Below are 10,704 nucleotides of genomic sequence, written 5' to 3' on the forward strand. Positions count from 1 at the left end.
ACAAGCACTTGTTAGCACTGGGTCCCTTGATTACATTTTAGGGTTTGTGGATACTTATTTAAGCATCTTGCAGTGAACTTGAATGTTGCAATGAACTTACTTGGACAGGCCTCATAGAGCACTTATAGCTCTGGCCTCCTTATCAGGGACTTAAAAAAACAGCTTACCCTTATTTCACCTAATAAGGTCATGCTGACAGCAAGTGATGGGTGCAGAAATATTGTGGTGTTTCAATGTTGCACCACTCAGTAATCAAAATCAAAGAAACAAGCAATATTATTTTTTTATAGAACTAGGTAACCCTGGCAGCTTTGAAACCAACTGCTAACATTGTTAAATAGCAATAATTCTCATCAGAATCTGTGAATAATTTAGACAGATTGACACTATTGACAACATGTACACTAACAAACTATGGAGTTAAATTTGTCTCAATATTATTCAATCAAACAAAAAACTAATCTCAATCAAAAAAAACTAATCTCAATCAAAAAATATTAAGTTGTGATCAAAACTTTCAGAGTTTTTTCTCACAGAGAAAAAAGTTATTTGTAAAACATAAACTTTTATTTGCGCATGTCAAAAATCTTTGGTTACGAGTCTCGCTTTTTTGGTTTTGACGCTCTCTGTTTTTGGTTGAACTCAACGAATTTTGAGTTCTGGAAACATGAACATCCTGGGCGGGGCCTAAAGACGAACGCTGTAAGACGTTTCCCTATTGGTTAGCGCTGACTAAAGCAGCAGACTCTGATCCCCCGCATCTCTGAACTTCTGCTCGAACTGCAGGGCTTGCAGCGTTGCTTCAGTGAGGAGACATCAACTGTACAGAAGAAAACTGCGGTCAATTGAGCCGAAAGTCAGAAATACGCGGTCACGCCAGCCGACACTAGCTCTCTCTTAAAGATTAGTGTCGCGCATACAAGGCGCATTACGGTAATGGAGCAGAAAGGACGCCGATCCTGGCAACGGTTGAGAAAATAAGAGGAAAACAGAAAAGTAACCTTCAGAACATTTATATTAATTACATTTTTTACAACTTTCACATTCATGTTTTATGTAAAAGAATAAATATTTTATATTTTACTGTACAGTTTTGGAGAAATATCTTGTCAAAATACCTCAAAATGCTCAACCATTATATGCATTTGTCCCACTTTCAGGAATTTATTTCTCCAAAACCATGAGGTGACAACACAATCTCTTCAGATTTTATCAGAGGGTCATCTATATTATAACCAGAATTAGTATTTCATAATTTTACTGGAAAGGTTTGGAGAAATACACAACTACCTCAAGTATAGTATAAAACAGAATCTATGTCGGGCAGACGGCATCCCATAATCCTGTGTGTTGTCCTCACAACCCGTGATACTTCCTCTCCTGTGCAGTTCCCTCACCACACTGTCATGCTGAGACACGGAGTGCTTTCCACCGTGGCCCTGTAGATATCTGTAAGCAGCTGAGGAGATGAAGAAGAGCTGTTGTTGTACCTTCTTCAACAGGCGAAGGGCATTTCCGGTCCAGGAGAGGTCAGAGGAGATCTGGATGCTCTTGCACTTTAAGCTGTCCAGACCACTTCCCAGGATCTCATCGACCTCACCAAAAAGAAGCGTTTGTGGTACTTTGTTGGGGTAATTGTGTATTTCTCCAGAAACCTACAGTCAGCGCTAACCAATAGGGAAACGTCTTACATTGTTCGTCTTTAGGCCCCGCCCAGGATGTTCATGTTAGTTTTTTTTGATTGAATATTATTTTTTTGATTAGGTTTATTTTTATTGAGATTAGTTTTTTGTTTGATTGAATAATGTTGAGACAAATTTAACTCCATAACAAACAAACTAACAAATGCAAATCTGATCAACTTGCTTTACATAGAATAATTGAATTACTGTATTCCTCAAATGACATAGCCAATGCTTATTCAGTCTATCAATCAAATATTGTGAGCTTTGTCCAAACTAACCTTGATATTCTGCACAACAATTTGATCTAACTTTGTGTCCATTCAAACTTCAAATGAAAGTTAATATATATATATACTCCGGCTTCCTCCCACAGTCCAAAGACATGCCTGTTAGGTTAATTGGTTAATCTAAATTGCCCTTAGGTGTATGAATGAGTGTGCATGGTTGTTTGTGTGTTGCCCTGTGACGGACTGGCGACCTGTCCAGGGTGTACCCTGCCTCTCGCCCATATATATGTATATATATATACTGAGAGCGAACTGGCAAACCGTCCGGCGCCTCAGGAGGGGGAAGCAGTGCTTCGCCAACACTGTTTACAGTGGGGGTGGGGAGCTGCTGACCTCGACTGGGGACATTATCGGCCGGTGGAAGAAGTACTTCGAGGATCTCCTCAATCCTGCCATCACGCATTCCCTGGTGGAAACAGAGGCTGGGGACTTGGGGTTGGACTCTTTCATCACCCAGGCTGAAGTCACCGAGGTGGTTAAAAAGCTCCGCGATGGCAGGGCTTCGGGGTTGGATGAGATCCGCCCTGAGTACCTCAAGTCTTTGGATGTTGTGGGGCTGTCATGGTTGACAAGCCTCTTCAACATTGCGTGGCGGACAGGGACAGTGCCTTTGGATTGGCAGACTGGGGTGGTGGTCCCCCTACATAAGAAGGGTGACCGGAGGGTGTGTTCCAACTACAGGGGATCACACTCCTCAGCCTCCCTGGTAAGGCCTACGCCAGGGTATTGGAGAGGAGAGTCCGGCCGATAGTCGAACCCCGGCTTCAGGAGGAGCAGTGTGGTTTTCGTCCCGGCCGTGGAACACTGGACCAGCTCTATACCCTCTACAGGGTACTCGAGGGTTCATGGGAGTTTGCCGAACCGGTCAACGTGTGTTTTGTGGACCTGGAGAAAGCATTCGACTGTGTCCCTCGTGATGCCCTGTGGGGGGTGCTCCAGGAGTATGGAATCGGGGACCCTTTACTAGAGGCCATCCAATCTCTGTACAAGCGGAGCAGGAGTTTAGTTCGCATTGCCGGCACTAAGTCGGACCTGTTCCCGGTGCATGTTGGACTCCAGCAGGGCTGCCCTTTGTCACCGGTCCTGTTCATACCTATTATGGACAGGATTTCTAGGCGCAGCCAAGGGCCGGAGGGGGTCTGGTTTGGGGACCAGAGGATTTCGTCTCTTCTTTTTGCAGATGACGTGGTCCTGCTGGCCCCCTCTAACCAAAACCTACAGAATGCACTGCAGCGGTTCGCAGCCGAGTGTGAAGCGGCTGGGATGAAGATCAGCTCCTCCAAGTCAGAGGCCATGGTTCTCGACCGGAAAAGGGTGGCTTGTCCTCTTCAGGTTGGAGGGGAGTTCCTGCCTCAAGTGGAGGAGTTTAAGTATCTCGGGGTCTTGTTCACGAGTGAGGGAAGAATGGAGCAGGAGATCAACAGACGGATTGGTGCGGCTGCCACAGTAATGGGGGCGCTGTGCCGGTCCGTTGTGGTGAAGAGAGAGCTGAGCCGAAAAGCGAAGCTCTCGATTCACCGGTCGGTCTACGTTCCTACCCTCACCTATGGCCATGAACTTTGGGTCATGACCGAAAGAACGAGATTCCGGATACAAGCGGCTGAAATGAGCTTCCTCTGTAGGGTTGCCGGGCATCCCTTAGAGATAGGGTGAGGAGCTAGGCCATCCGGGAGGGGCTCGGAGTAGAGCTGCTGCTCCTCCACATCGAGAGGAGCCAGTTGAGGTGGCTCGGGCATCTATACCGGATGCCTCCTGGATGCCTTCCTCAGGAGGTGTTCCAGGCACGTCCCACCGGGAGGAGGCCCAGGGGACAGCCCAGGACACGCTGGAGGGACTATGTCTCTCGGCTGGTCTGGGAACGCCTTGGGCTCCCCCCGGAGGAGCTGGAAGAGGTGTCTGGGGAGAGGGACGTCTGGGCGTCTCTGCTGAGTCTGCTGCCCCCCGCGACCCGGTCCCGGATAAAGCGGAAGACGACGAGTACGAGTACGAGCGAACTGCTTTATCCGCCCTTTTTTCTTCTTTTGAATTTTAATGTAGGTATTGTTGACATTATCGCCAACTGATGGCAGAGTCTAGGTACTAGTGTTTATTTCCTGGAATCCACAGATTGTATAGACATAGATCTTTCAAAAATGATAGTGCAGTGTAGCTGGCTCTGGTAGCTTAATTTACCTAATATTTAGGCCTGAGCAGCTAAGTGCTGCAAAGGCCTATTGTAATCGCTCCATTTCTTCTTATTACTATTCATCCGCCAAATAAATTGCCTTTTTGGATGCTTTAACAAACTCAAAAACTCACCAAATTTGGTGGAGACATCAGTCGTGCGTGAAATTTAAGCATTTTAGGGGTTTCGCAAAAGTCGCAATTAAAATAGTTTAACAGCGCCCCCCTGAAATTTTCAAAACACCCTCCTCGTTGACCTTACTTTATCTTAGTTATGAAATTTGGGATACTTGTAGAACTCCCGGAGATCTACCTAAATCTCTGTTGCAGCTATGTTCTATGACAAACAGGACGTCATCCATCTTGGATTGAATTTGAGATTTTGACCAAATTTTTGCTGTTTATAGCCTCTAACATTTGATCGAACTCCTCCTAGAGATTTTGATTGACTGGTTTGAAATTTGGCAGTTTGCGCAGAAGGGATGAGGGATCTAAAGATATCAAATGGGCTAAAGGGGCGGAGCCAGGCCTCAAAGTTGACCTCTCACCAAAAAAAATGAAATTATTTCAAAATCACACTGTGTACTCTCAAAGCATTGAGGATCAAAAGTTATCAAAAGCTTTGTTCTACAAGAAAGCGTGTGGGCATGGCCAAGCCATACGTTTGCCTCTGATTTCCACATTTTTTATCTGATCGCCACCAAATTCAATATGATTGATATTAGTCCAGCTCCCTAAGGATATCCAGTGAAATAATGTGTGGGCGTGACCTAATGTCTCCACAGCGCCCCCTAGAAGCACTAAAACAACCAGCCCCAAGCCATGCTTTGACCGACCATTATGAAATTCAGTACACATATGTAACTTCTCAGGACCTACAAAAACGTCTTTTGGACCCATGGTCCAAACCCCACTGGACGTCAGCCATTTTGGGTTGAAGTTGCCATTTTCTCTTGTTTATACACATCCAATCTGAACAAACACCTCCTATAGCTTTTCACCTAGAGACTTTGAAGTCATGCAGTGTACTGTCAATGCATTGAGGATCAAAAGTTATGAAGAGATTTTTGCTACATGAAAGCATGTGGACGTGGCCAAGCCTCAAAAACTGACTTCTTGCCATAAAAGTCGAAATTTTCATAGCTCCTACAAGGAAAGTTGCAGAGACATGAAACCTTCTGAGATTGATCCGCAACTGGCCCCAAATAATATTTAATGGTCAAATGCTGACATCATTGAAGCCCTACCCCCCGAGAACAGCAAGTGAAATGTTTCACTTTGGATGGTCCATATTTGATTGCCTTGACCTAATCAACATGAAATTGCCCCCAGTGACAGAAAACATGATGGTTTAAGTTGGTCTCTAGTACTGAGAACTTTGGCTGGAGGGTGTGGCCGCGGCAGCTTGGTGAAGTCTGATGTCACGCCATGGCCTTAGGTTTGGCTCTAAATTACACACGCATTGTCCAATTTTCTACAAACTGAATATGGTTGATCTTTTTCATCCCCCAAACAGCTCTAGATCCAATGTAATTCCAAGATTACATTGGAATTTGCATCAACGGTTCCCGATAGGAAACTTCAACCTCTTTATCTCCCTCATACATCATTGGATCCATTTCAGATTTGGTATGCATCATCATGGACAAATGCTGGACACGTTGGCACAGTCAAGTCATGGCATTACTTTAGCCGTGCCCACTGACAACCAAGTGTGTGCAGCTTCCATAAGGAAGGTCAGATTTCAGCCAAATTTTGAATGCTTCTCACCAGAGCAGAACTCTGCATGACCGAAGATTGTGTAAAAGCTTGCTCACAGTGCTGCCTAGTGGTCACGTGCAGAATTCAGCGGCAGGCAGGTCAGTGCCGGAAAGGTGGCGATACCAGATGTCCGTGGTTGCGACACAGGCCAAGTGCTGCTGAGCTGCGAGGGGTGCCAAGGGCTGATTGCAGCTTTAATACATGTTGTTGTACTTCTTAATTGCTCAATGTTTATGTATCCAGCAAGGTGTATATTTTTAATGATTTAATTACCCTCTTAGCATTTGTCAGTACAGCTTTGAAAATGAGACAAATATGAATTGTTTCGATCAAATTTAGAGAAAGACGTGTACTCCTGGGTTAATTATTGTACATTAAAGGGAGAAATGTAAGTTCAAATTGTTAAATGTAACAGTTTATCCTTAGTTTGTGTTTTCTAAAATGTCTCTTAGACAGCTTATTGGCTTAACACTTATTTTATCATTAGTAACCTAGCAAGTCAAAAGATGAAAAGGTTTTATGAGGAGATTTTTTTTTAACAAATGAGTTGACAAAAACAGCGTTGTCAGCAAAAAGACTACTAATTTACATTTCATAGTCAGTCTCAATTTCAGGAGCCACTGAGTTCAAAACATTTCCATACTTCTCACACTGGGTTATTGCACTGATCAGTATATATTTCAAACCACGAAGCAGTCCTTAGCAACTAGTTCTCCCAAGAAATCCTAGCAGGGCTGGGGAGCAGAAGCAACACTATGTCATTATCTAAACACTGGTTACAGATGACACTCCAGAGCATCACACATCTCAGTTGGTATGCAGCAACCAGCAATCAGCAACAACAAAAATACAGCATGGGAAAAATCAATGCCAAAATGTTACCAGCCATCCTGCAGATGTCTCACACAGCTTGCCTCTTTGTACTGGCCTATGTGACATTGAGAATCTAACACTCATTGGCTGCCAGCTCCTTTCAAAGACCCACTGACGCCTCTCTCTTTAAGAGCTGATGAGAGAGCGACATATAGAGATGAAAAATGACATCCCCTCAAAGACAAAAAGATAAGTCATCAAGACTGTAATGATGGGGTGGGACTAGGAGGGGGCAGTGCAAGGAGGAGACGAATGACTATCATAAAAATCAATCTTCAATTTTTGGTAAACAGTGACAAAAAAATCTGTTTTCCAAACTGATTACCCTAGCCGCAGTTGAGTCATCAGGCTTATTCTAAAAGCATCCATCAGTTTACTTTAGTCCCTGTGAACTTGTTCATTTTTTGAATCGCCTGGCTTATTACACAGCAATGGACCAGTAAACATTGCTTCAACACAATTATAACAAACAGCTTACCCTTAACTCAACAGCTTTCTTCTGTGGGACCTCTCTGGGGGTAAATCACTTATAGTGTTTTATGAGGCGTATCACTGTGGAAGTAATATCTGGAAATTGTTTCCTGTCACTTACAGAGCATAATTAGCCAAGAATTGGGGTATCATGTGGTGATATTGAATACTTCCTTCTGTTTTATTTCATTATAAGCTTAAAAGTCCTGTTGTTTAAATCAAAGAGAAAAAATAACCATAAACTTTAAATCCTGTACTTTAAAATGAAAGAAAATACATTTGCTTTACTTGCATATCTTGTTTGAACCTTATTTACACATAATTTAGCGATTTATTATGGACACTTTGTGACTGTATAGGAAGAAGGTAATGGGTTCATGCAGTAATAGTTTCCATATCCAGGACTGAGCGGCGCAGTGGTTATTTAAAAGGTTTAACTGATAATCACTTCTAGAGTTGAGAAGCAGTCATCTCACATCTTCCTCCTAGCCCGGACTGAATCTGGCTGATGCAGTCAGCATGTGACCTTGAATCCAACTCAGTCAATACCTTAAGTTGTTCAAGCAATGGTGTCACATTGTGAAATACCCGATCCAGATGTCAGAGATTATCAACACTGCAGAACTGGCTCACCATCTGAAAGCATTAAATAAAACCTAGTATATTTTACAAGGTGTTTATTGTGCTAGAGTGCAACCAATGAATACCCGATGTTATTACTGCTTAAGACCCAAGTGACATGGGACACAGGAAAAAATTTCCCCTTTAATTCTCTAATTATGTTAGTTAGTTACTTAGTTCTCATCAGAATAATGTTTTCACAAAAAAAAATGTAACCCCAACTTTTTTTAAGCTTGATATCACTGATTGATGCTGGCTGTTGGCAATTCTTTAAAATGATTTCTTGAGTGTGGCCAATCAAATAAACTAGAAAAAGCAAACTAGATGAGTCCCCTGTTAGTAACCCTTGATAACTGTAACTTGTGAAGACATGATAATGTGAAAGAAGAATTTCATCACATTAGAGTTATTCTTTCAACATTTATATTAGATTCTATCTTCAATATTTGAAGAATTACTTCAACATCTTTGAATTTATTAGATTTCATAAACACCCCACAGTCTTCTCATGCTCAATTTATGATTCTGAGTAAAAGCACACCAAGAGTACATTACACTGATCAGCATCAGCTAGGCATGGGTGAGTTACCAGCATTAAGACGTACCAAGACTTTAAACATTCACAGATTTAAACCAGCAAATCTTCTGTGATACCGTTCCTACGGTTATGGGTCCTTTGAATGAGAGACCAGTTTTCTATGTATTTAAACAATACAACAGTGCTTCTCCTCCAAATGTGGCTGCGCACTGCCAAAGAGCTAACTGAAAAAAGTCAAGTCTACTTTCCTTGCTCACAAAAAAAAAACAAATTCTGCTCTCTGTAAAGCCAGACTAATTAGCCATGTAATTAAATTCCCAGTGAAAACTACCAGTAGATTCAGCAGGTGCTTTTAAGTTTATTATTTGCACAGGTCTATGTATAAAAATAAATAAATGATATAGATAAGATTATTTAATTCCATCATTATTTTAGGAACAGTGGGGATATTTGTTGCGTTTCTGTTAAAAAAAGCAATTATATTATGTTATTTGTTTTGTATCTTCATTATTTTGCACAAATTCTCTAATACCATGAAGGTATTATACCATTGGTATTTTTACTTAAGAATCTCATGACAGATCATGCCATTTACCTGTGAAGTCATAACTTCCCAAAATGACTGGATATGGTAATAATGATTTGTTTCTCTACAAATAAATGAGCTTGTGGAGCACTGTGTGTAAAAGACCTCACTGAATTCTAGAGGAGACAACAGATAATTGTCCAAACTGCAACAGGGGGCTTGTGACTGACATCAGGCCATGGATGACACAGTCAGCAGCATTATATTTGCACAGTCACAGCACTGGGTCAAGTGACTGTCTGGTAACTTATAAGGCTGGCCTCCTTGGCCTATACCAGAACACATCTTAGAGAAGAGGTCAGGTTAGGAAATGTCATCCAGAGAAGGAGCTCTGTTTGGAACTCCTAAAATAAAGATAATCGGAAAGCAAGTTGCACTATTGCTTTTGTGCTTCCAAGATGTTAAGCATACAAAAGATTTTGAGCGTTTTTATCAAGGATCAATCAGGATCAAACAAACATATTTCCTGTGGTGTCTATGTTCTGTCTCAATAACTTTTCAAAGCAGTGTTTTATCTTCAGAGCCTGGAGCCATAGCTCCTCTACTTTACAGTACCATGTGACATCAAATGAGTGTGATAACAGATTTCAGAGGTGTAAAGATAGATCCCGTCTTTGTACCCTCATGCCAACAATGAATAAGAAAAAACTTTAAATGTCTTTTTTCAAATGAATATGATGCACACGTTAGCTAGAGTGTTTTAACTAGTTAAATACAACCTTAAAATCGTTTATGTATAATTGTTGAAATATGTCACATAATATAAAGTTTAGTTACCAACATGAAAACATTCTGAAGGAGCTTACCTGATATTTCAAACTGGGGTACAGCATTCTGATTGAATCCCTTTCCGCCGTAAAATCGCTGAATGTCCGAACATGTCCGGGCTTTGGTGGACCCTTTGTCCCCAAAGGCTGGCGCTGTGAAAGAGCACAGCACCAGAGCCGCTAGGATAAAGAAATCCATGCCTACAGACCAGTGTGGCTTTGGACTTCGGCAGAATTTCCAAGTGGAAAAGCAAGCGACTTAGTATAAAATACAAAGTATATCAAAACCGGGCTGTGCGTAAAATATCCTCCACCTTCCTGCTCCCTTAAGCGCGTCTGCAATTTCTGTGACCGTTCTCTGCGCGCTACTGCGCGGCACAGGAGCAATTCCTGTCTTGTCTCTCCTTTAATCCACCTATAACAGCGCAACAAGGGCAAACGCTCGCCAAAATGTATGGTTTTCTCTTGCTGAAATGTTATTCTGTAAAGATCCCCGGTCTGATTCAGCCACCCATGGAGCTTTTTGGCTGACCTAGAGAGAGAAGCAAGAGATGCAAAAACTAGGTATACGCTATTTTAAGTCACGTTAGAAAATAGCGCTGCACTGGTGTAGCCCGGGCTGTTTTGACACACGCCTGTCCAGCTTTAATGTGCCAATCCGGAGGGATCCGAGTGCAGAGCACAGAGGTGCACACACCGACAGACACCGCAGCTCAGGCTTTTCTGGACAACGATTTGCCAGCGCTGCCACTCTGTGGAAATCAGCGGAGGCGGGGAGAGGCAGGCATACAAAAAGAGGAGGATGAAAGGAAGATAGAGCTTTAAAGCAACTCTTGCCATTTCTCGTTTCACCCTGACACATTCCTGCTTATTTTAATCAAATTTTTTAGACGAATTCTGAATACAATTACCACACGTGTCAACAAGCAATTTGAAAAAAATATACCTAAGC

The 10,704-nt window shown here is 42.4% G+C and overlaps 1 protein-coding gene across 1 annotated transcript in view; it reads right to left on the bottom strand.

The window, feature by feature from the left end:
• gpc1b (glypican 1b) overlaps nucleotides 1-10,488 on the bottom strand; it is a 120,253-nt gene extending 109,765 nt beyond the window's left edge. Inside the window, exon 1 of the mRNA XM_047368684.1 lies at nucleotides 9,792-10,488. Within this exon, the coding sequence (XP_047224640.1) occupies nucleotides 9,792-9,951 (160 nt within the window). The 5' untranslated portion in view covers nucleotides 9,952-10,488. The remainder of the gene's footprint in view (nucleotides 1-9,791) is intronic.
• Nucleotides 10,489-10,704: the final 216 nt, after the last annotated feature.

This window comes from Girardinichthys multiradiatus, chromosome 6, assembly GCF_021462225.1.
Source record: "Girardinichthys multiradiatus isolate DD_20200921_A chromosome 6, DD_fGirMul_XY1, whole genome shotgun sequence".
Lineage (NCBI taxonomy): Eukaryota > Metazoa > Chordata > Actinopteri > Cyprinodontiformes > Goodeidae > Girardinichthys > Girardinichthys multiradiatus.